Source organism: Manis pentadactyla, chromosome 3, assembly GCF_030020395.1.
Source record: "Manis pentadactyla isolate mManPen7 chromosome 3, mManPen7.hap1, whole genome shotgun sequence".
NCBI lineage: Eukaryota > Metazoa > Chordata > Mammalia > Pholidota > Manidae > Manis > Manis pentadactyla.
Genome location: NC_080021.1, coordinates 69,571,833 through 69,598,532, shown reverse-complemented (window position 1 = coordinate 69,598,532; position 26,700 = coordinate 69,571,833). Strand labels below are relative to the sequence as shown.

The window sequence follows — 26,700 nt, the reverse complement described above, 5'->3', positions numbered from 1 at the left end:
TTTTGATTGCACTGATGAAATAATCCAAAAACTTTATTGACCTATAACCTGATTAGAATATGCAGATGAGAATCAATATTGTACAGAAAGTTGTACAGAATTTTTTACATAGAAAACTTTACATCTGTACCATATACATCTTATCCATCTGAAAAAATTTTCTACATCCACTGTTAATACGGAATGCTTGACAATCTTTGTCATTTTTTTTAACCATCAGAACACAATTCACAGTATGAATACGATTCCAGTAAATCTAACTTCTCCAAACCATGCCAGATTTAATATATTCAACATTAAATTCTGTACATAGGGTAAAATCTACATCAAGCTCCGCCACTCAAAAGAAAAGAAAAAGTGACAGCAACCTTGATTCATTTTGCAGTGATTCAAGTTTCAGTCCGTGAAGGATCACTCTATTTTAATGGCTTATCTTTAAAAGCCCTAAGAGAAGTATCATACAGGTAGTTACGCCATTAGAGAATATTGTCTACCTTTTTTTGTTGTTGATCATGACAAGTGTCAACCAGAACAGTTTCTGGGCCTGTTAAACCCTCAAAATTTCCAACCCCCCCCCGCAAAAAGGGCAAAACCAAAATCCCCACAAAATAAAAAAGACAAAAAGTTCAACCCAAATGTTTAGTGCATTTGACAATTATAGGTATTTAGCAAATGAATAAGAAAATAATGAAATAAAATAAAATGCAGGAAAATTATATGTTTTTAAGATTTTTATATTACAGACCTGCATCTCTGTACATTTTTCACAGGATGATTACCAGTATCTCAGATTGCCTGAGTGTGCAAAAAATCTTCAGAATAAGAATACCATAGTTGCTAAATATCTTTTACCTTGAACAATAATTTCTCCCCACCCCCACCCACCCCCAATTATAAACATTTTATCCTTCAAAATACAGCTCTCCTGAGTTGTACTTCTTGTAGAAGTTCAAATCTTTACATCTAATAGTTCTTTGGGTAAGTTTCACTTCCACATCTGCCAAAAATATGTGGGGCTCTCAGACAAGTGAGCATAAGCTGACACTGTGGAAACAGGCTTTTGGCTCAACATTGTCACACATAACAGAATCCACCAGATTACTAGAAGTGTCTGGAGCACTGCAACTCTGAGTTACAGCTCTAAACATCTTTATTAGTAACCTTTACACACTGCAATTCAGAGAAACCACTTTTCAGGTAGGAAACCTTAGCTCCAGGGTCCTTTTAAAGAGCTGAGGGTTGTAAATGCCAACAGAAAACATTAAATTCCCATCATTGCTTGTTTATTCCAAGTTCCTGTTCTGATGGTTGTGATATCTCAAAAACTACTCCAATTCGCAGAAAAAATCTTCTAAGAACAGCACGAAGTTCAGGAATCAAGTCAAATTGCATAATTTCACATAAGAGAGGGTAGTAGAATGATGCATGAGCTTTAAACTGCAAGAGGAAATGAATTTCTCTTGTTAGTGCTTGCATTCCAAATCACAGAACCTCAAACTGCCTTTAGAATCAAACCACTCTGGGACATGCAATGATCAATGGAGCAGGAAAGATGTCTGTGTAAAGCAGTGTGTGTACTGATTATGGAACTGAAAGATTGAGTGAGAAATATTCAAAAGACTTAGTACAAATAATACTCATATCTATCCTTACTTTGAAAAACATCTTCCATTACATTTCCTTGATAAACTTACAATGAACTTTTGGTATGTATCATTGTTTTTCCAGGGTAATAAGTAATGAGCAAAAGTAAGCCAAGTAGGAACCACAGCTGAGTTTTTCTAAGCTCTGGATTATTGAAACTGTATCTTTTATTCATTAAGTAAAACTTGAAATTTCAGGGAAAATTCTACCTAACACTGCAGTATAAAATATGCAATCTCTAGGCAAAGACTGTAATTCCATATTTATAGTTCAATTAATATACTTTATATCTTTGCTGTAGTTCCTTAATCTCTGAAACTAGTTGCCTATTTTTTCCCTTTTTCTTCTCTATGCACCCTCTACAAGGTGCAAGGAAGCAGTGTGACACTGTGGCAAGAAAGCAAGCTGGGCAGTAAGACAGATTGGGGTGTGGAGTCCTTCCTGGCCACATGGCTGCTGTGCCTGAATTCAGTTCTCCCAGCTTTACCCAGCCCGGGGAACTAGATGGCAGTGCATGTGCACCCAGAGCATATGACTTGAGATGAACACCTGTACGACACTGAGTGGCATCACTTGGACTGCACAGGGTCCCATACATCACCAGGGCCCAAAGTAGCAAATGTCAGGCCACCTGACGAGGCATTTTTAAACCCATTCAAGGATCATAGCAACCTGTTTTCATTTATGTGAGCTGTAAGTTGCTATAGTTTTTAAAGGGTGAAATATCTATGTTTGGAAACCATAAATATGCATTTATACTTACAGCTATATATTTGTATTTCATTTTTGGCTTAAAATCCTTAAATGAGTTCACTAGGCAATGTGTGTCACATCAAACTAATAAACACGCCTAAGGAATGCCTGAAGCCAAGATCACTGGCCTAGGGCCTCAGAGGCAGCCTCAGATAGGGAGCAGATGGAAGGAGTGTGGGCAGGACAGCAGTTTTCAAAATGGGGTGTAAGGAGACACTTCAGGGGCCAGAATGGGCACTGCAGTGTGTGGAGGAATCCTGTAGCTTGTCAAGGTGTCCTAAAGAATTCTGGTTCCTTCCCTACGGAGTCACTGACCAGAGAACAAAGCAGGGTAAGGAGGAAGACAACTGAGGGCCAATGAGGAACAGGCCACCTGGTCCAGCACAAAGCAGCAGAGGGGCCTGGGCTTTGCTTGGCCAACCTCAGAAAGCTCCTGGGCAATGGGTCTCCAACTGGGCACCCCCGCCTCCCTCTGGGGGAGCTGCTGGTCAGGCTAGAAATGCTGGGCTGGATACGATGTCTCTTACTTACCCTATTATCACTTATCTTTAGAACTTTAGTCAGAAACAAAAGCAGTAAGTTAGTCCAGGCTTCCCGATGACTTTCCGATGTTAGAGTAAGGAAGTAACTTAGAGCTTCACTGCAGACACTGTAACAGAAAAGATTCACCCATTTTCACATGTGCTTATATACCTGCTGGTAAGGCATTTACTGAGAAACCTTTGCCAACTAAGACAAAGAGGCTAGCAAATGTTCACTATCAGGAACTTGCTAAATTCTGTTTATATTAACTAGAATGTCAACATAAATACGTCTCAAATCAGGAAGAATAATGATATTAAAAGAAGCCCCTGCAACTCTTCAGGAAACCTACATTTTCTGTTTTCTTTTTTCACTGAATTCAAAGCCACAGTGCAGGAGCACAGCTAGGCATCAAAAGACATGGACTGCAACTTGGGGAGAGGCTGCCTTAACTTGTGAAGATCGAGACTCTAATAGTCTCATCAATAAAATGGGAAAACAGACTAGCTGTCATCTTCAAAGTTCTAAAATGTATTTATTTGGTCTCTGAGAACATCTCTTCCCCAAGCAGACACAAAAACAACACACAGATGACTATTCTTTCTGAATGGCATGTTTCACTCTCAGTGAGAGGATACATTTTAAAGGACAGAATCTTAAAACTCATAAACTAAAACTAGAACACAAAGTAATACCAACAAAAATTCTGAAAATGTTTTCAAATTATGCAGGCAGGAGGTTTTCACTCTCAAAAATGGTTTGTAAACTGGTGCAATCACGTGTGGTATGAAAAACCTAAAAACTACAATATTAAGTTTTTATGTTTTAAGAGGTAAAACATTTTCCTCCACTCTGTTATAGCAATAATAGACATGATTTGTTCTTATGTCACCAACTGTGCCAAAACAAGTTTATCTCTAGGACTATTAATTTTTATAATCTCCTCCTTAGGACCCCCCTTCTCTCCCTGGCCCTGCCCAGGGCTCAGACCCAGCAGTCCTTCCTGCTCTGTACCATGTGGCCACGTGGGCCAAAGGCAGACTCAACCCACAGTCTTACTTTAAAAGCCTCTGCTGGACTTCTTCCCAGGCACTAACTCGGCTCTCATCCATGTACATCCGGAAGAGAATTCGGAGCCCACAGGCTAGGCTGCTTGTCTCCTGCTTCAGAAGGTTGGGTTTGGATTTGCCTTTGAAGCCTGAAGAAAGGGTTTCCGGAATTAATTTAAGGCAGCATCTGACATAAAGGCAAAACGACCACTTCGGAGGCACATTTTGTGTGCCTTCCCAGCTGTGGCACCTGCTGCTTACAAGGCAGAGCCGCCCCGAGAACAGCGGCCTGAGCCTGGGCCTCCACCCCGTCCAGGCAGCCTGCGGGCAGGAGCGCACAGAGAAGGCCCCTCAGGACTGTGCAAGGGAGGCCAAGTTGGGCTTGGAGGCCCAACCTGAAGGCAACTTCTTTGTTTAAAATTTGTGACCCTTTCTAGCTGGGGGTAAGAGATCCAAAACAACTTTGGGCCTGGTAAAGTGAACTCTTCAAATGGAACCGCACTTGAAAGCTCTGTACAGCCCGAGCCAGAGTGCTCAGCGGTGAGGGCCTGACGGAGCCGGCAGGAACCGTCTAAGAGAATAATGCCGAGAAACTTGGGTTGAGTTAAGGGGAAGAAAACAAGCAGAGTACCCTTTCCAGAAGTTAGTTTTAAAGAGAAGAGGATGAACAAAGCCATGGGCTTAATTAAGAGTTAAACATTATGCACTAAATAAAATGTGCAAATATAAGGCACACACCACTCTATTTGACATAATGTTAGATGTTCAATAAACATCAGCTCCCTTTCTTTTTTTCTGCCATATTCTGCTGCTTCGTCCAGCACTATTTTGCACCTATCAGGTGCCTAAGTATTCCTTAATTATTTATGCTAGTATTTTTAATTTATTATAAAATGTGTTTTTAATTTCAATTTTCCAACTCATTCAAAAACAAATATACCTCCGTACTAAAATGTTCAATTCCATTCTGAGGTAAACACAGAGAAGTCATCTGAATACATGCCAGACTCTATATTTGGGACCTTCACACTTTTTCTTAGAAAAGGGCAGCTTTGAGCATGCTGACAGTATCAAAGGAAAGCCCAGGCTGGGTAAACAAGAGGAAAAGATGATTGGTCAAATCAGTCAAATAACAGGTTGATTAAACAAGCGGGAAACAAACCTACGCAGGCAGGTGTTTGGCTTAGGACACACCGGGCAAGACGTGGTTGGTAGATTAAAATGCAATGCATAGGCCTGATGTATACAATCCATGCATTCTGGTAACAGCAGGTTATCTGTGAGATGTCCTTTCTCAGGGGATACTGAAATGGGAGACATGCACAGCTTACCTGCTTTCCATAGAGCAGTTCTCTGTTCATTGTTGGAATTAAATGCTTTTGCAAATCTATGGGACTCTAATAAGCAGTCCAGTAGCTTAAAAAGTTGTTGTGATGTTAAAAAGCGGTACATTCCTTGGTCTTGAGTATCAACTCGAACATCAAAGTCCACGGCATCTCTCTTTTGGAAAAACAAACCACCACATCTCTCACATACACACTCACAGATTTTGGTAAATCTGTAACTCATGCTCCCTAAAGACCAGTTTTATAAGCAAGCCACGGAACTTAAGCTGTTCTATCTCAACAGAAAATTGGAAAGGCCCATCTTTTTAAATGAAATTTCCAGAATTTTTATTCCATGCATCCTAGTTACCAAGCACCACCTCTTATCTTTGCAGTTCCCTCCTAACTACTGAGTCCAGGAGCTCTGCACCCTACCAGAGCCTACAGCCTTTTTCCCCACTTCACCATCCCTCGCTCCCCTGGGCCTCCATCCTTTGCTTCTTAATCAGTTTAGCATCCCTGGCCTGTGGTTATCATTACTCTCTTGTATAACCCTTACCTCCTCATATTAGTAACTGGCTGGCAGAACTGCCTGCTCCACATTTGCACCCACCCCATAAGCAACCTGGAGAAAAACAGGCCCTGTGGGCTCTGTGTGCTGTAGCCCAGCAATCCTCCTACACTCTTCCAGTCCACTTTCCAGGCTGACTAGCTAATGTTTTCACTTCTTTCCTCAAGTATCTAATACTTCCTTCCTGGATTCACTACTATGTGGATGAGTTTTCCTCCCTCCCAATGAGAAACCAGAGCTAGCAGAAGGGATCTCCTACAAATGCCCCCGGCAACGGAGCAAACCTCTCTGCATATATTACCCACGTATTTGTCCTGCATGAACCGCCTATCTACCCTCCCATTCACGACAGTCCCTGAGAGCTACGTGGTAGGTGCCACTCCACTCAGGAAGACTGCTCTGGCTGCTGTCCCTCCCTCTCCTGCATTCAGTTTTCTTCTTTCTGTCCTGGAGAACTCTCATCAGGGAACATGCTGCAAAGCCACCATTAAAACAAAGCACACCCTTCTCTTGACCCCATCGTCTTCCCCACCACCTATTACCTCAATTCTCTGTACCCCTTTACAGCAAAACTCCTTGACAGACTTATAATTGCTGTCTGTAAGTTCCCTGTACCCATAGCAGTAATGCTTTTGTTCTCAACCTTACAATTAACCACAGTATCTAGGTACTAAAGTGCTAGAGTGCAATCCTCGGAATATTACTTGACCTACGGCATTTGACAGAGTTGATCACTCCCTTCTTCAAACATTTCCTTTAACTTCCAGGATGGCGCTGCCCCTAGGTCTCCCATGCCTCACGGACACTTGTTTGCACAGGCTCCTTACCAGTGGTCCCATCACTGGGGCTCTAAACCATGGAGGCCCCCAGCTTGTCCCTGACCCTCCTCTTGGCTCTGCCCACTCACTAGCTCAGTGCTGCTGTCCAACCTCATGGTTTAAAATAACATCAGTGTAATGAAGACCCCCCCAAACTAAATCTAGCTTGACCTCTGCCATGAAGCTCAGACTATTACCTTGCTAGCTTCCTACCCAACAAAAGAGCAGCTCTTTCCACCTCTCCTTACCTGCGCAGCAGCTAAGTTTTCCGCATCTTCCTTCTTACTTGTGGCTGGGAAGAACACAATGTTGTCGATAGTCTGGATGAGTTCCAGCTGCACAACACATTTAATCAACAGGGCGGCAAACAATTTTTGTTCTGGAAATTCTGTGAGGAAACCCACCCCAATGCACATGCAAACAGAAATTATTTTGAATCCTTTATAATTTCTATGACATTATAATGCTAAGGAAACAATATGTATGGAGGTAACTTGCACATATCACACTGAGAAAGACATACTGCTTTTGTACACAAACCTACTGTTTAATCAATATTTAGAAAACCTTAGAAAAATTTTAAAATAAACAAATATTCCAAAAGACATAGAACAGTGAATATGTTCAAGATTCCAATACAAATTTTTGTTAGAGTTAGGTTTTTAATAAACTATCTAACAAGTGGATTAAAAGCTAAAACTTTAATAGCATTGCTGTAAGGCCAAGTTTGACCTTTGGGTAGAGGTAATATGAAAACCTAAACCAAAAGAAATCAACACAAACTAGATCCATGAGACAGGAAGTGACAGACAGCCAAGAATCCTGACGAATGGGGCATGTGTGGGTTAGCCACAGCATGTGTTTTATTTAGATCCACGTTAGCAGTTGTAGCTAGATGACCTCATTATTTTCAAATGGACCCATAAGCAAAGAAGTCTATACAAAGCACTGCTGAGGGAATTACTATAAAAGTAACTGAACTGCAAATAATCCAGCACTCTCCACGTTGCCCAGGTGAACAGAAGGGTAGCTATACTCTTCTTGCCTATACAAATTTGCCCAAGAGGATGGTTCTGACAATCCATAAGCATATAAGGACATATTCATGAAAGAATCTTTCATTTCACTGACCATTCCACTCTGGCAGATGCAGAAGTGTAAGGTTAGGGAAGATGAGTAACTCCTGAGATGCTGCATTAGCTTGGCAGCACTGACTCGTGGCCACCCTGACCCTGGGCCTCAGGGCAGCTTCTCCAGTGAGCTCTCCAGGAGGCGGACGCTGCCCAGGATCTGCCTGTTAAACAGTCTTTGGCAACATCTCCAGCAATGGATCACTTAGGATCCTTCAGTCTCTTTTTCCTTTTGCTTTTATTACAAATTCCTTTTTCTGGCACCAATTTGTGCAATTAATTCATGTTTTGGGGGATTGTGGGGGGTAGCAGAGTAACTTCCTTTAATTTATCCTTACTTTGGTCATTAATAAAGGCTCCTTTCCAGTCTTCAGAATGCTCTTGTTTTAACACTTAGTTCTTAATACTAGATCTCAAGTCTAAAAACAAAAGAAAGTAAGCCCACAAGTCCCATGGTTTTCTCTTTCCCTTAACGTGTTTTTTTTCCTAGTCCTTTACCATAGGCAGAGCTGACGTCCAGTCATTCACCACCTCCCTCACTGAAGTCATAACAACATTCTCGGCCCCTGGAGCAAGAGGCTCCTGGCAGCACCCTGGGGCTCCAGTGGGTACCTGGGGGCAGGCTGGCGTCGAAAAGATGCGTTCTCATAGCTCCAGCATCAGCTGCTCACAGGGATTAGCGCTTTCTTCAGGGCAAACTGAAGATTTAGCAGATGAAGTAGGGTAGCTGGATTCTCTCTGCTTTCTGTGTCCCTTCAGGACTGGAAGGTGAGGGTCCTAACTTCCATCTCACTACCAAGGACCAACAGCATGTATGTAGACACCTACTTGGACAAATTTTACTCACAACAAGGGCTGACACTGCCAGGGTTATATTAGCCGACTATTTCACCTGGTCATCAAAGGATGGGGAGCAATGTTAAGCAAAGCCTGACTATGTGGGACAGTGGGGACTGAATCAGGATGAGGCAGTGGTGTTTTCTGAAAGTGTATAGAGAGAATGAGACAGCTGCCCTTTGGAGAGTGAAGTACTCAGATCTGTGCTGTGGTCCTCTCCTCTTGAGGAGGAGAGTTGGGTAGCAGATGGCCTTGTGGAACAGAGGAGCCACACCTGTCACTAAGCTGAAAGGGCTCACGGGAACATGGTGGTCACCTGTTCTTCCTCCAACTCCCATCTATTCTGAGTCAACAATCCCATGGTGAATTTTTCCTAAAGAACTTCAAGGGAAATGAGAGCAAAGGAAAAGAAGCCTGGGCCCTCAGCTTCAGGTGGCAGGGGACCAGCACTCTTTGGGCGTTAAAGGTATACTCCCAGATTAGCCAAGTGAAAACTTTCTCATGTGTGATGACCAAGTCCTTCCTTTACAAAGCTAAGTATATTTATTTAGGTTCAGTCTTGGGGATGAGAGAGAGAAAAGCCACTCACTATTCTGTTCTGCTAGCATTTTCCAGCACAGTGAAGCTGTTACGGATTCCTGCATGAGTCATGTGGTTCTCCAGAGAGTAGGAATAAAAATGAAAATGGGCCACTCACCACCACCACCTATCTCCCTTTTAAGAAGTTAGCAAGATAATGACTAGAGCTAGATGCTCCTTTTGAGTAGGATCTGTCTTCTCTCAACAAGTGTTAAGCAACTAGGGTTACTAAAATTTTCTCTTGACAAAAACTCAAAATGGATCAATGATTAAATAGAAGAGCTAACAGTATAAAACTCTTAGAAGAAAACACTGGGGGAAATCTTCATGATCTGGCAATGGAATCTTAGCTATGACACTAAAAGCATGAGCAACAAAAATAAAAATAGAAAATTGGACTTCATCAAAATTAAAAACTGTATCAAAGGACATTATCAGAGACATGAAAGATAACCTACAAAATGGGAGAAAATAAGTATGTACAAATCATGTGATATAAACATAGTATCCAGAGTGTGTAACAAACTCTTAAAATTCAACAACAAAAAGACAAACAACCCAAGTAAAAATGGGCAAAGGACATGAACAGATGTTTTTCCAAAGATATACAAATGGCCAATAGGCACATGAAAAGATGTTCAACATCACTAATCTTTAGAGAAATGCAAATCAAATCCAAAATGAGCTACTTCACACCCACTAGGATGGCTCATCAAAAAAAAAAAAGTGCTGGTGAGGATGTGGAAAAATTGGAATTGCTGGTGGGAATATAAAATGGTACAGACACTGTGGAACACATTTTGGTGCTTCCTCAGAAAAGTTAAACACAGAATTATTATGTGACCTAGTAATTACACTTCTGGGCATATACCCCAAAGAATTAAAAACAGGTACTCCAATAATAATTGTACATGGACATCCAGAGCAGCATTACTCATGATAACCAAAAGCTGGAACAAACCCAAATGTTCATTAACAGATGTATGACAAATGACAGTTATGAAAAGGAATGAATTACTGATTCATTTTACAGTGTGGATGAAACTTGAAAACATCATGCTCTTTAAATAAAAACTAGACATAAAAAGTCACCTATTATATGATTCTGTTTATATGAAATGTGCAGAATAGCAAATCTATAGATACAGAAGGCAGATGAGTGACTGCTAGGGGCTGGGGAAGGAGAAGACAGAGAACAGCATAATGATTATGGGATATTCTTTTGGGATGATAGAAATGTTTTGGAACTGGATACAGGCTGTGGTTGTAAAAATTGTGAATGTACTAAATGCTACTGAACTGTTCACGTCAAAAACATGTTTCTTATGTGAATTTCACCTCACTTTAAAAAGCCATTAAAGCTGTCCTATTTTCTTCTGCAGGGGAGGGAATCATTCCTCAGGGTTATAATTTTCCTTCAGTAAACAAAATTGGACCAACTTAGTAAAACACAGAAGGGATCACCCTCTTTGTGAAAAGAACTAAAGAAGTGAGGGGGGTAGCGAGAGACCTAGGTGTGGGGTGCCACAGGTTAGAGGAGGTGTGTTCCTTAGAAAGCTCAGAACTCCTGCTTAGAAAGCACTGGCCCCACACTGTCTCTGCCAGGAGGGAAAGGAAGGACCATTAAGGCCCCCCAGTTGCATCTTCCCAGGCAGAAGGGGATGGAGAGAGGAGACTCATGTGTTTGACACAAACATTAGCTGAAAGCATTGTGGAAAAAGCTGATCTAGCAGGTGTAAGCAGAGTTCTTGACCATCTGCAAGACAGAGTCATCTATCAGGGGATGTCCAAGTTGGAGCAAGCACAGTAGCAACGACACCACATGATCAATTATAGTATACATTTGTTAATAATAAAAGTAAAAGCAAAAGTTTCATACATTTCCTACCTGAAACAAAATACACTATTTACTCTTATTAAAAGAAATAACTCACTTGCTGCAGGTTTAATTTTACTGACTTCTTCATTCACAGTAGAGACAGAAACTAATGGTGCTTGCTGTCTACTATCTGCAGATCTTGGCTGAAGGAAATCATGGATATCTACAGACTTCTGTGAAACTGTATCCTAGTAAAACAAAAAATTCGTTATAAGCACAATGAGTAAGGTTAAAGTTGAAAACTTTTTTAATGTTATTTAAAAAAAAATATTACATTATATCCCTAGGAAATGATATGCTACACATTGCAATTATAGATACAATGAGAACATTATTTAACATTACATAGACATGGATAAAGCTGATAGTCTTCAAGAGAGAAACTTCTTTTCTGACCCTCACTGGACTTGAGCCTGATACCACTCAAGAGCAACAGATAAAAATGCTCAGCTTCATTATGTGAAAAACCTGCAATACCCATGAATTGTCATGAAATGTCAGCAGAACATACATGTGGCAGAGATGGGGAGACTTCTGAAATCTTTGTGTAGGCTAAGCCCAGGGAAGCTTTGTAGGGGTGAATTTAGGGAAGGATGTACTGTCCCCAAGTAACCAGCAACCAGGAAGGTCAGTGGGGTGACCAAAAAGGGGTACGGTGTATGTTCAAGTCCAACAGAGCTACACCAGAACTTGGCTCCAACATTATTGTGTAAACTTGAGAAAACAATGGATCCTCATGAGCTGACGTTTTCTGATCTGAAAACAGTGATGACACTTTCCTTGCAGGTTGTTAAAGGATTAGATAATAAATGCAAAGCACTAGCACAGGGTCAAACAACATATGGCACTGATATTACTACTATTCTAGCTTTATTTTGTCAGAGCAGTACAGCACACTGAGGACCTGAGAGTTCTGATGTAACAGCCCTATGCAGAGGCAACCTCACCCGGGGCCTGCATTCCCAGAAAGCAGTGCTAATCAGAGTAATATTTTAACTTAGACTTAAAATTTCAGCTTATATTCTTTGTTTTCCTTTCTGTATAAAACAGGGATAATATGTGTTAAACATGGTTCAAAATATTATTGGAAGAATCACACATGAAAATACTGTTTAAGTGAAGCACACTACATGAATCAAAAATTCTATTACTGTTACTATGATTACTCTTAATAATAATTATATAGATACAATAGAGTACTTGGGTAATTTATTTGCCCATGATGGTGTAAAATACATTTTGAAGTAAAACCTTAAATGTAACAATGCATATAGCAACAATTTATAATGTTAAACATTTACAAATGGAAGAGGCTGAGAGCCATCCTCCAGTGGCTCCACTGGGTGCGTCCCACTGAGCCCTGCAGCAGGCCCAGGCACACTGCTCACGCTGGCGTGTGCTGTTCCAACACCTTTGCATGCATTCTCCAATCTCATTTTCATCGCAAGACTCATTTTAACATGAGGTAAGTGACGCTCACTGATACAGAGCCAGGATTTGATTTTGGGTCTGGTATCAAGACCAGCACTGCAAACTACCACAGTACACAGCAGAGGCAGCACAAATAGAAGCCCACGAGGCACGCAGAGAGTGGGCCAAATTTAAGAAAAACAAAAATGAGAGAAACTCATTCTGTGCTCGAAACAGGATGTTCTAAGTGGTGGAGTCTGTGATGAACAGACAGCTCCTGCAGTTCAGGGTCATGCAGCAATGTGTGCCCAGTATGCAGAGGTCACAGATCTCTCAAGAAATTCAGAGTGGTACTTTTCTATGAAATCTGAGTTTTAGCCATTGGCAATAGTTAAGAAATTTAAAAGCTGTGAGGGAGGGATGTATCAGATCAGTGGGCACTAATTTGCTCCATCTTGCTTCCTGGATTTAAAATTCAAGAATATTTACTAAGTGGGAGAACAGCAGAAATTTGAATAAGACCAAATTAGTTAATATTACCATTCCAAAGGTAATTTTCTGATTTTGTTAGGTTGTTAATGTAAGATTTTTGTTTTTAAAGGAAATATTACAGATAAAAGGTATCTTATTTTCAAAATTACTTTAAAAGAATTCAGAAAAATTTGCATGTTGAGGAGTAGGTGAGAGAAAAAGGGGGGACGGAAGAAGGAAAGGATAAAGCAAATGTAGTAAAATGGTGACATCTGGGGAAATGTGGTGTCATGGTTCGGTTTGTCAGCTTGGCTAGTGAAGCATTTTTCAACTACACACTAATGCACACACTGTTGTGAAGGTATTTTTGTACATGTGGGGAACATCTACAGCCAGTCAACTCTAAGTAAAGGAAACTATGCTTAGTAATATGAGCTCAACCAATCATGCCTTAAGAGCAAAACAGGGTTTCCCTGAAGAAGTTTTACATGTAGACTGACTGTAGCTCAGCCTCTGCCCAAAAGCTTCCAGCTGCCAGCAGCACTACAGATTTCAAACTTACTAACCCATACAACTGCATAGCCAATTTCTTGGGGGTGGAGGAGGGTATATCTATGTAGGTAGAGAAATATATGTACAGCATACTCACACACACACACATCTATATCTATGTACTGACAGATACAAATACAAATCAAGTCAAAATTAAAAGTTTAAGTAAAATAAAATGGTATCTAAGCACACCTTCAGCTTGCCATGGAAATTCTTACATAATCTGGTACCTACCTCTTAAAACTCTCGACACCTACCACCTTACTCTGTCTCAGACCATCTATACTATAAAATAATTTTAAAAACCTCCTTTCATGACACTTATCAGAGACAAATTTAGCCACCTGGGAAATTTATCATCATGAAATTTAACATGAGGATTCTGGACAGTACATTTAAATCTTTTTAAAAAGCTAGGCTCCTGAGGAGAACCAAGATGGCGGCGTGAGTAGAGCAGCGGAAATCTCCCAAAACCATATATATTTTTGAAAATACAACAAATACAACTAATCCTAAAAGAGAGACCAGAAGACACAGGACAACAGCCAGGCTACATCCACACCTGCGACAACCCAGCGCCTCACGAAGGGGGTAAAATACAAGCCGCGGCCCCGTGGGACCCTAGCACCCCTCACCCCAGCTCCCGGCGGGAGGAGAGGAGTCGGAGCAGGGAGGGAGAGGGAGCCCAGGACTGCTGAACACCCAGCCCCAGCCATCTGCACCAGAGCGCAGACACAGTGCATGCGTGGGGTGCTGGATACTAGGGAAACAGGACAGTAAGACCTGTGAGTGGGTCCCCACAGCCGGCGCCCTGGAGACAAAGAAAAGCGAGTGCTTTTTGTAAGTCTTAAAGGGACAGGGACCTCACAGCTGGATGGAAGTGCCCTGGGACACTTAGCCAGCAGCTGCGAATCCCTGGGCGCCCGAACCCCCGCAGCACAGTTCAGAGGCCCTTCACCGCACTAAACAGCCTCCCGCCTGTTCCCCCACTGACACGGCTCCTCCATATTGGAGCAGGAGCCTGAGGCAGGCCACGCCCACAGCAACTGCAGAGCTAAATAAATTCCATAGTGGCCGGGCAAGATCAGAAGCCCCGTCTGCACGCAGCTGCCCAGCACAAGCCGCTAGAGGCCGCTGTTCTCCCAGGAGAGGAAGGCCATAAACTGGCAAGAAGGGACTTTCTCTTACCCAACACACACGCCAGCTCCCCATAAATATATCTATCGCCATGAAAAGGCAGAAGAAATTGATACAGACCAAGATCACAGAGGCAAACCCTGAGAAGGAGATAGACTTAACCAGTCTTCCTGAAAAAGAATTAAAAATAAAGCTCATAACCATGCTGATGGAGCTGCAGAGAAATATGCAAGAGCTAAGGGATGAAGTCCGGAGGGAGATTACAGATGTCTGGAGGGAGATTATAGAAATGAAACAATCTCTGGAAGGATTTATAAGCAGAATGAATAGGACGCAAGAGGCCATTGATGGAATAGAAACCAGAGAACAGGAATGCATAGAAGCTGACATAGAGAGAGATAAAAGGATTTCCAGGAATGAAACAATATTAAGAGAACTGTGTGACCAATCCAAAAGGATCAATATCTGCATTATAGGGGTACCAGAAGAAGAAAAGAGAGAAAAAGGAATAGAAAGAGTATTTGAAGAAATAATTGCTGAAAACTTCCCCAAACTGGGGGAGGAAATAATCAATCAGACCATGGAAGTGTACAGAACTCCCAACAGAAAGGGCCCAAGGAGGACAACACCAAGACACATAATAATTAAAATGGCAAAGATCAAGGACAAGGACCGAGTTTTAAAGGCAGCTAGAGAGAGGGAAAGGGTCACCTACAAAGGAAAACCCATCAGGCTATCATCAGACTTCTCAACAGAAACCTTATAGCCCAGAAGAGAATGGGATGATATATTTAATGCAATGAAAGAGAAGGGCCTTGAACCAAGAATACTGTATCCAGCATGACTATCATTTAAATATGAAGGAGGGATTAAACAATTCCCAGACAAGCAAAAGTTGAGGGAATTTGCTTCCCACAAACCACCTCTACAGGGTATTTTAGAGGGACTGCTCTAGATGGGAGCACTCCTAAGACTAAACAGATGTCACCAGAGAAAACAAAATCACAGCAAAGAAAGCAGACCAACCAAATACTAACTAAAGGCAAAAAATAAAATCAACTACCCACAAAAGCAGTTAAAGAAGCACAAAAGAGCACAGAATAAAACAACCAACATATAAAGAACGGAGGAGGAGGAGTAAGAAGAGAGAAAAATAAAGAATGACCAGACAGTGTTTAAAATAGCTCAATAAGTGAGTAAAGTTAGACAGTAAGATACTAAAGAAGCTAACCTTGAACCTTTGGCAACCACAAATCTAAAGCCTGCAATGGGAATAAGTACATATCTTTCAATAATCACCCTAAATGTAAATGGACTGAATGCACCAATCAAAAGACACAGAATAATAGAATGGATAAAAAAGCAAGACCCATCTCTATGCTGCTTACAAGAGACTCACCTCAAACCCAAAGACTATAGGAACAAAGAAAGACTGAAGGAACAAAACAGCAGCAGAATCACAGAACCCAAGAATGGACTAACAGTTACCAAAGGGAAAGGGACTGGGGAGAAAGGGAGGGAAGGGAGGGATAAGGGCATAGAAAAAGAAAGGGGGCCTTATGATTAGCATGTATAATGTGGGGAGGGCATGGGGAGGGCTGTGCAACACAGAGAAGACAAGTAGTGACTCTACAGCATCTTACTACACTGATGGACAGTGACTGTAATGGGGTTTGTGGGGGGGATTTGGTGAAGGGGGGAGTCTAGTAAACATAATGTTCTTCATGTAATTGTAGATTAATGATAACAAAATAAATCAATTAAAAAAAAAAATAACACGTCAAAAGAAAAAAAAAAGCTAGGCTCCTATAAAAGAATTTGGCCCATAGTAAAACTGTCATAAATAGTAATTTAAAATATGCTTTATTAAAACTTACCAACTGTTTTTCACTCACAGGAGATGGTGGGGGGAGAGCAGTTTCTCCAGAAGTGGGTCGCCAGGTCAAGAGCCTTTAAAGTATCAGATCACACCAATCACTGACAGTGTGAAACACCACAACCAACATGTTTTGAAACAGGCACAAAAATGTCACAAGAGTATACTGAAAGCAACATATCCCTTCTTTGACTAATGCTAAGAGCAATTCGCAAAAAAAAAAATGTAGTAAAAAGTTTGAAGGTATGTACTTCTAGAAAACAGCTAGCATTTAACATAGTTAAAAGGGTGCTCTGGTAATCAGCTTTACAGTAAAAACACTTCTGAAAAGTTATTAAAAAAAGTTTAAACTCCCTTTTCTTGAGTATTAAATATTTTTCCTAAGTCATTAAATATTTTCTAAAGTGAAATCAAAAAAAAGTTTGCCGTTTCACAGAACTCTTTTGATTCAATTTTTTTTAAATGTATAAAAATGAGCAAAATGAAATTTGGCCCCAAAGAGGAAACTGCCTTGTCACTCCTGGATTAGGTGCTTGGGAAACAATGAAGATTAAGGCCCAAGTTCTTGCTTCTGAGAAGCAGGAGCTCCTGGCAAACAGGGTGGAATCATGGTAAATGTATCATTTCATTTTAGTTTGGAAAGAACTCTGGTACAGATATTTTCTATTAAGAGATGCTCATTACATATCTTTGAGATCAAACATCTTATCCTAGTGTGTAATTCAGTAAATTAAAATAGAAGTAGATCTTAAAAAAAAAAGGTTAAGCCCAACTGTTTTGTAAAGACATCATAGGGACAATAGCTAGGCAAGAATTCATACTACCTTAGACATAAAAATAAGAGTCATTTGTCAGTTGTACTGCTCCAACAAAATGTGCACCAAAAAATAAAAACTGCCCAATAATTATAAATAAGCCAAGGGGATTACTGTGTGTCTTTTTAGTGTAATCCTACATATAGACTGTTTTCCTATTGATGTGTTCCTTTTGTCTGACTTGCTATTTCCAATTAAATAGGATATTTACAAAGGGATCATACCTGTGCAAACATATTTAACTCCTTTCTAGTCCAAGTTTATACTTAACTGATAGTTTTCACATATAGTGCTAGTGCATACATGTGCCTATTTAGTAAGAAATGCTACATAAGATTTAAAACATTTTATTAAGTAGATTTAAAAATTGTTGATCTAAGGTATAACTGTGCAAGTCAGAAAGCTCCCAAGGTTGAGTTGGAAAGTTCCAGTCTTCTTATTAGTCATTTAGTGAGACCAGGTCTTAGTTTCCCCACTGGTAAAAACTCCTTCACTACAATCCAACTGAAAATTTATCCCTTAGAAAAAGATGACAATTAACTGTAAAATACAATATTTATGAATACATTTTTCTTAAATTATTAAATCTACAGTAACTGAAATACATGTTGAGATTTTTTTTTTCAGTTCAAAACCACTGCTTTGTTTAATATGGTAAAATAAAACATTTTAAAAACAGAATTACTTCATTATGACCCTAATTTGGATGATCAGACTGAACGTTTTGGTTTATAAAGAATTTATGTCTTCGTTACAGTTTATAGGAGTCTGATTTGTAATAAACATCTCATGGAACATTGAGATAATTTTTAAAGGATTTATCTCTGTTATGAGAAAACACCAGTTACTACCAAAACTTTTATGTCCATCATTCAATAAACAGATATAAAGTTGTATAAAATCATCTTACGCATGTGGGATTGTGGTTTTGAAGATATCCAGGGTGCAGTTGCAAGTTTTATCCCAGATTTCTAGGGTAAATTTTTCACCATTCAGAATAACAACATTCTCTAGGCAGTTTGTACCAGATCGTGCTAACTGCTCATTGTCTAGAAAAGAAAAGAGCAATTCATTTATATATTATAAGAGCTACATTTAACACTTGCTGTCACTTATCTGGTATAGACCTACCTTGCTGTACACACCAGTATAGTTGGGCAAAAATATCATCCAGAAGTACATCACTGAGTACTTCTAAATACTGGGTAAATACATCACAGATTGCATATAGTGCATGATTACAAGTTGTTGTCATCCATTCAGCTTTCTAGGGGAAAAGAATCATTAAATTAAGGTTGAATATTCATCAACTACTAAAATTAAAAAAGAAATATGCTTGCATATTTAAAATCTAAGCCTGTGTTCCTTTCAAAGCACTTACTTCTCTCTAGAATATTACATTCACCTCAACTTAATATTTGATATCTACTTTTCTCTATTATCCCACAACCACCTATGTATAAAATAATTCAACTATTTTCTGCACTGCCTATTTTGATTATAAATAACTATCACTGCTATTGTCTTGCTGTTAGGGTTGTGACTTTTCTAAAAATATGCATGAGTAACAACAGTTGGCCTGTTTCAGAGAACGACAGACATGAAAGAGAAGGAAGTAAATGGTTAAGAATTTATCCAGGTGGAGTTAGCACGGATTTAAAGCAAACTGACTTTCATCAAGTATGATTACTTGAAAACAACATAAAAGGCAAAAAGGGCCATACAGTATTAGTGTAATATCTTCATTTTTCTCAAATACATAAAATCTGGACTGAGAGTTTCCACATACGGTTTTGTACCAATGCATACATATATGTGCACTTAATAAGATGTTTTTAAGTTAGAGTCTACCTAGATCGCAGATCTGAATTAAAACTGTGCAGGTAAGAGTGCCTCCAAAATTTGCATTCATTACAATTCTATGGGACAAACAAGAAAATCTGAAGCTCTCTCCCCACACTGAAAAGCACACTGTAATTGGGTTGCACTAAAAGACAATGAAATAAATACAACTTGCTACTATGTATTCTTTATTCAGTTCAGAATAAAAAATCACTGAATACTAAAGAAGACTACTGGGTGTTTATAGTTGTGACAACACTAAAATGAGGAAAGGAAATTGAAAGTTCAACAAAACACTGAAAATAAACAAACAAAAAAACCCACTCCATTAACTCAGTTCTACTCCCAGAAAGCATTCTTGATAAAGCAAAAATTTCTAAGAATTTTTTCTGTTCAGTGAGCTTAAATGCTGCTGTGTATCAGGGAAAATATCAGTTTTTTAATTTGACTGTGTTAAATGAAAATTTCTTGTTCTCTTACCTCTGTCTGCTGTTCTGGCAATTTCATATTGTCAAAGATTCTGAAAACAATTCTAAATAAATCCTGCCACCAATGTTTTTCATAAGTATGGCCGTAAGTTTTCATTATTTCAAACATTACTGTTAAACCCCTAAAATAGTAAAACATAATTAGAAAACCTGTAATACAAAAAAAGCATACCACATCAGAATCCCACTCTTAAAATATTTTTTTAATTTGCAAAGCTACTGAAGACAAAGTTTAAAACTGTTTTTAAACTAAGACATGATATTGAGTTTTAAGAAATTTAAGTTTTAAAAACAGGTTTCTTTAGGATGCATCATAAAGGAGAAAACTAAAAAGATCTTGGCCTAAAATTTTTTCTTTACTTTTCCTTCACTCCCACTCCATAATTCTAGCATTTGAAAATTTTAAGTGGAATTAAAAATTGAGAAACATCATCATTTGAGTGAATATTAATTTTGTGGCACTGTGGCCAAGGAAGAAAAGCATAATAGCAGTCTAAGAATGAAAATTAGATTTTGGAATATCTTTTTCAAAGAGCTATAGAAAATTTTTTAGTTAACATTGCAATTTTCATATAATACCCCCAAACAAAAGGATTTATAAAACTAATCTGCTACGACATTCAAGTGGGCAAGGTCTGTTTCCTGATATAGCCCAGGGGTCGAGCAATGCTCGTTACCTAGGAGGCACACAGTAAATACCTACTGAATATACTGCTTGGTATCACAATCACTATCTTTTCAATAAGGATTAAAACTAAAAACTCAAAATTGCCTCCCTGATTCATTATCTTTCTCAAAATAGTAATAACTTCATGTAACCATAAAGTTTGCTCTTTTTTCTGTATGTTACTTTTTTTTTTTAGCAAAGCACAGGTACACTTCAATTTAGAAAAGGTTTTTATTCCCCAAACAAAATTTTCTTTGAAAGGCTCTATAAGGAGTGGTACACAGTCTATCTCATTTGCTGCTATGCTACCCACTAGTCTAGTACATGTCTGGTACACAGTAGATTCTAAACAAGTATTTGTTAAATGAATGGGTAAAATAACATTTTGGTAGTTTGGTCCTATGGCAAGTTCACAACAGATTATTTGCTCCATAAGATCCCTAACGTGCAGAATGAGTAGAATGAAAAGGAACTACTGTAAAGAAACTCCTATGGAAAACACACTCTCTCTCTTCCCCAGGAAAACCCTGTCAGAGCCCTACACTTCCCCCTACAACGAAACAAGGCTCCCACTTCTGCCATCTCCTGAACTTGAAACCCATTTCCTCCCACTACAAGTAACTGGATGCTAACTCCCATGGCGGGGGCCAAAAGGACGTGGGAATATTGCTTCTTCCTGGCCCCCAAAGAAAACACAGGTCCATAAAGGTTTCCAAAGAAGAAGTCTTTTTCAAAGCAATAATGAAGTTGCTGGTATAGGGAAAAAGCATATTTGGGACTCTAGGTTAAGCATTTAACCCTAAATCTATAGAATTCTGAAGGCATCAAATGCAAAAGTAGTTTAATGAGTGTGTTATACAAATCATAGTGTCATATTTTTAAATGTAATCTAAATGAACAGCCCTTACAAATCCTGGGATGAAGTAAGAAAATCAAACCCATCACTGAACAAAGTTCACTCTTATTTTTGCTCTCCTTTACTACCTGGAATACGTATTTTCTCTTCTCTTTAACAACTAGAACCCATCGATAATCTGAACATGGGATATGGTGAGAAAGAAGGTAGTGTGGTCCCAGATAAGGACAGGCCAAAGAGCCTTAGAAAAGCAGATAGGTCTCTCATCGAGTAACTTTCTACAAATAAACAAGGGCACAGAGTGGGTGCTGAGTTCACATGACCTAACACTCATGACCTGTTAGCTGCATCACTGAGATATCTGGACAACTGAAAGTTGTCTTGAATTTTATTATGTTCCTAACAGGTCCACTGACAATCCTCAATGTCTAAATACAAACTAAAATCTTATAATATGTTCTTGTGATTACTAAATTTTATGACAAATTCCCAAGGTTTGAGTTCTATTTTGGATTATTTATCTCTTTCACAAAAACTTCTGTTATAATAAATAATACTAAAAGAATAAAGTTTCTTAGGATATATATCAAACTAAACTTTGGATGGAGGTGGGTGTGGTTCTGGCATAGGGGAGGAGAGATTCATTCTTTCACTGATTTGTTACAAGTCTGTACTAACCTTCTGACCTAAAGTTAATTCTCCAAATGACTAATGATTCCTAAAAAGACTGGACACTTAAATGAGGGATTTTGCTTAACATAAGTTGGCCATGTCTCAACAGTGTGAGAAAAACTCTACCTATGGGATTGATATGAGCTGTACCATGAGATGTGCACACTTAGCATGTACCTACTTTTCTTATATCCACAATAGTTTCTTTACAAATGGACCGTATGTTCACATGGATCTTGTATTGAGAATATACTATTGAAACAGTTCAATTCTTTTTGACTAGATCTACATTATTCAAAATTATGTCACTAACAATTCTTCAAAGACAAATGGTTCTTTACCAAAAATCAACCAAAGATGTGCATCTGGAAATTCTATCACATATCAGGAAATTAAACTTTGCCACTAAGTTCAATTTCTGATTGGAAACAAATGTATGAAAGAACAGAAATGTGTAAAGTATTAATAGAAACTAAAATTCAAAGTAAGCTATAATAAAATTAGGAAAAAATAATGTATTTCCATTTTTACCATTGCTCTGGTCAACATATTTTGAAATCTGTCCAATAATTGCTCTATTTGATAAAACATACAATTTATAGCAACTATTGTACTTGTATTCACATAAGAAAAGTTAATTTGACTAAAGTCAAAATATGTCTTTCAAAATTTTAATTACAAATACTGATTGTTACCTGGTTCTTACATCTAATTTGCATCTATTGATTATACAGGATAACTCGAAGAGAATCGGGAACCATCCTCTCACCCACACCCTGTCTTCAGGTGCAACATTCATATCGTCACTTGTATATTCCTTGAAAGCCTTCAAAAAGGAAGACACGTTGATTAAAAACAAAACTTAATACCTGTACATTGAGCATATTTCTCAAAAAAATTTTTATATGCTTTACTAATGAAAAGTGAACAACTGATAAGCAATAATTTATAAAAAGATGGAAATTATAAATGCCTATAAAGAGCACTGGGCTAGAATCCAAATGTTGGTTTCAGCTTCAACCCTCTCATCAGCTTTCTGCATTATTACCAGGTTAAATCATGTTTCCATTTCTGTCATTTAAATGACTATGATAATCTACAGTCATACCAACTGTACTGGGGAAGTGTGGTGGTCAAGAGTCAATATATGTAAAAAGTACTAAGTACCCCATAGGTCCATGTCAGTATGTAGTAAAGATCTTACTACCAAATCTATGATGCATCACTTCTCCTTATGACAGTTACAAAGACAGATTCAGATAGACAAGTTAAAGTTGGCAGCCAAATGACTAATTAAATCTATTACTTCAGTGTTTAAGCCTACACCCATCCACAGTCAATTTCAGGACTTAACAGCATGACAGGCAAGAAACAGTATGGTAATGGTGACAAACACAGGTGTGGTTCCAAAACGCTGAGTCTCCTTTAGTAGCCCTGCAACCATGGACATGTTTTTTTACTTCTTTGTATCTCGGATTCCTTATCTGTATGGGCTGTAATATAACACTACCTTATCCCATAAAGTTGTAATGAAGATTAAACAAGTTAATACACATGAAACACTCAGAAAAATACTTGACACATTCAATAAACATTAGCTATCATTACTAACCATTGTAATTCAGAATATGTTCAGATAATTTTTGGGTTACTGAAAAATAAATGCTTCATACTCCCTTAATATTCAAATAACTTAGATCTCAGACTGGAAATAAACACATTCAGTAACATTTTCTTTACTCAATGATGCTATACCTGAGGTCTATCAGACACATATTTTGCACAATGGCGAATAAGTCGAATTGCTTCCATACTTGTGTCTGGGAAAGCTGCATTGCACGCAAATTCAGACAAACATTTCACTGCATCCTGGAAAGAATCAATGGTCGCTGGGAAGTGTTTTTCAAACACAAGGGCTAAAAGAAAGGAAAACATATCAAAGAAATCATAAATTTTCAATTATTCTTACTTGTACCAAAAGTACATCAACCTTTAGATGCACACTTCTTATGGGTTAAGAGATTTGATGACAAACAGCCCTGGGTCATTATGTTACACCACTTCCTTGATTGCCTTGAATTGTGGGAACAGAGAAAGAGGTCTGTTTTGCTTACATTATAATCTCAGCACCTAATAGTGACTGGTACACAGTAGGTACTGGACAAATTGTGACTATACAAAAATTTGAGGGAATATACAAAACTACATTTAATACCTCTGTATCTCAACTTTTTACTCTATAAAATGGGGATAATAATATAGAACACTTGTAGGCACTAACAAAAATGTAAGTGAAGTGCTTAGCCCAATACTGAATTCAAGCAAGGGACCAATAAATTATAGCTATGATAATGTCCTTCTTCTTGATGCTGCTGCTGATGGGTTATCATTATTACCTTGTAGACAGGCTTAAATTACGTCCTCATTATTTCTTTTATTCTCACTTATTTATTATTTTATTCTCAAAGTCAAAGTAAGTTGTATAGTGTAGTGGTCAAAAACAAAGGCTTTGCCCTTAAGGTGTCTGGCTTTGGATCCTGACACCATCACTGGCTCTTAGCACTGGTTCTGTGCTCTTAGACCAATTAACTTCACTGGGCCTAGTTCCTAATCTAGTAAAAAACAAACTGATGAAGATAATAATCTATGAGATATATCTCAGAGTTGTTGTAAAGACTGAAGAATACATGCGAAGTGCCATATAATAAATATTCAATAACTGTTAACTTTAATAATATAATAATGATTTGATTATATTATCATTATTTACTTCACATCTGTAGGCAAAACCTAGTAAACTTAAAACCCATAATAGGCCAATAATATTATACTTGAATTATCTTCTAAACGCATTAAAGTTTCTTTGTTTGCTTTTTAACTTGAACATAGCTAAAATAATACTCACTGACAATGTGCCCTGTTGTTTGGAATGCAAGTTCCACTATGCTTTCATCTTGATCGGATGCAGCGAGATGAAATACAGAGAAAATGTTCTTCCATCCAGACCGGATGTTAGCAGCTTGAGAATTAACCATCTGTGCTATACACCGTACAACCATATCTCGAATTGTTGGAGACCTAAAATATTCATATAATTGCTTAGATATGCATACAGATACAACTCATCAGTCTTTCTTCCTCCTTTCTTCTGTTTCCCCCCTGCTGTGGAAGACAATAGGTATTTTTATGATATTAAGCAATTCAACAAATATAATACCTGTTTCGTTTCATTATATGTTCAAAAGGTCTTAAGAAATCCTTCTGGAATCTGAAATTAGCAAGCTCCCCTTTCTCTAAGAACTTCATTGACAATTGCCTCAAGGAGTCTACTGCAAAAATAGCTACATCTTCATTAGGATTACAGCCAACCTGTAATGGCAACAGAAATATAGGGTGTTAATGTCAGCAGTGAAAGTCTGTTTACAAAATAAACAAAAAAAATTAATAGTACAGATAGGTAAATCCTAAGATTCTCTATAGAGGCAGTAGGTGTGTTAACAGTATTTCTCAACAAGAACTATGCATTTTTAACTAAATTCTTAGAACTAAGAATAATAATTTCTAGAAAGAAAAACAGGACTCAAAGGTTTTTCTAAATTTAATTATAAAAATGTAACAAAAAACCGCTTGGAAAGGGAAAAAATATCAATTAGATAATAAGGAAATTTTAAACAATGAAAAATATTACAAATATAAGGAAATCATATGATTATTCAAATACCTTATTAAAATGATCTCCAATAACTTCCCAGATTCGAGACCACTGCAATCTTATTCTTCCCATGTTGTAGTATGATATTTCTACTATTTTTTGTAGACTAAACATTCTTGGATGTGTAGTGGAAAGTAATTCATCCATAGACACAGCACAGAGCCAACGGACAAAATCCACTATAACATAAACAGATTTACATGTTTTACCTTAACTTTCAAGTCTTTTAGCTAAAAAGCCAATTTATAAGTGAATAAATGTACATACTTACCAATTGCATTTCCATCTAGCCTTGTAGACCCTGTAAATATTCTAAAGAAAAAAGACACAATTCAAAAATTTATGAAGTCTCATTTCTGTTACATCAATTTAAAAGTAGCCTGGGGTACCAGCTACTTCTGTTTGTTTCAAGGGAACAACAACAAAAAACTAGCAGTCAATTAAATATTATTTTATCATATGGTTTAATACTAAGCATTAAATCATATTCTCTCCACTGCTGACATAAACCTTCTCTCCTTTGCATTCAGTGATGATATATTAAAGTAAGAATATGTTGTTGTAACTTTATTAGTAAATTTACAAACACTAGGTAGGTATTTTATGGACTCTAAAAATGGAAAAAATACCTATTTGTAAAACTAGCTAGTAATTGGCACACTACAAAACACAAGACTTTTCAACTTTTCCTAATTATCTACTAGCATTAAACAGTTATTAAAATGAAAAAAAAAGATCCTCCTTTATTTTTACAAGTTATATACATTTGATAAGAAAACTCACATGTTAAATTACAAGTGACTTAATAGAATCTTGCAAGTAGTCTCCAACAGTTTACCCAAGAAGTGACTGAACAACTTTTCTTAGGGCATGCAAATGTTTAGATTAAGCTATTCTGTCCATCTTTGCCCAGTCTTCACTGAGCTCTTTTTCTGTGTTTCAAAGTTGCATGAAAAATTTCAGCAAAAACATATTCTTCTTCTTTTTTAAAAAAATCTGCATTTTGTACTAATGTTCTGGTTTGTAACCAAGGGTCTGATGTGACTTCTAGGATAAACCAGTATTTCTCAGTTTAAAATGTATACCACTTGCAAG

The 26,700-nt window shown here is 38.1% G+C and overlaps 1 protein-coding gene across 2 annotated transcripts in view; it reads right to left on the bottom strand.

The window, feature by feature from the left end:
- ARFGEF1 (ADP ribosylation factor guanine nucleotide exchange factor 1) overlaps positions 1 to 26,700 on the bottom strand; it is a 144,574-nt gene continuing 117,874 nt past the window's right edge. The window contains exons 24-39 of one of the 2 annotated variants that reach the window (XM_036886251.2): positions 25,877 to 25,917; positions 25,615 to 25,784; positions 25,111 to 25,262; positions 24,799 to 24,971; positions 23,649 to 23,809; positions 22,589 to 22,719; positions 19,691 to 19,820; positions 18,500 to 18,635; positions 18,279 to 18,417; positions 16,555 to 16,627; positions 11,163 to 11,295; positions 6,931 to 7,070; positions 5,300 to 5,468; positions 3,979 to 4,117; positions 2,929 to 3,046; positions 1 to 1,437 (exon numbers count right to left, since the gene is read on the bottom strand). In XM_036886251.2, coding sequence (XP_036742146.1) covers positions 1,273 to 1,437; positions 2,929 to 3,046; positions 3,979 to 4,117; positions 5,300 to 5,468; positions 6,931 to 7,070; positions 11,163 to 11,295; positions 16,555 to 16,627; positions 18,279 to 18,417; positions 18,500 to 18,635; positions 19,691 to 19,820; positions 22,589 to 22,719; positions 23,649 to 23,809; positions 24,799 to 24,971; positions 25,111 to 25,262; positions 25,615 to 25,784; positions 25,877 to 25,917 — 2,170 coding nt within the window. In that variant the 3' untranslated portion in view covers positions 1 to 1,272. Of the gene's footprint in view, positions 1,438 to 2,928; positions 3,047 to 3,978; positions 4,118 to 5,299; positions 5,469 to 6,930; positions 7,071 to 11,162; positions 11,296 to 16,554; positions 16,628 to 18,278; positions 18,418 to 18,499; positions 18,636 to 19,690; positions 19,821 to 22,588; positions 22,720 to 23,648; positions 23,810 to 24,798; positions 24,972 to 25,110; positions 25,263 to 25,614; positions 25,785 to 25,876; positions 25,918 to 26,700 lie in introns of those variants that run through there. The other variant, XM_036886252.2, reaches the window with a different exon arrangement.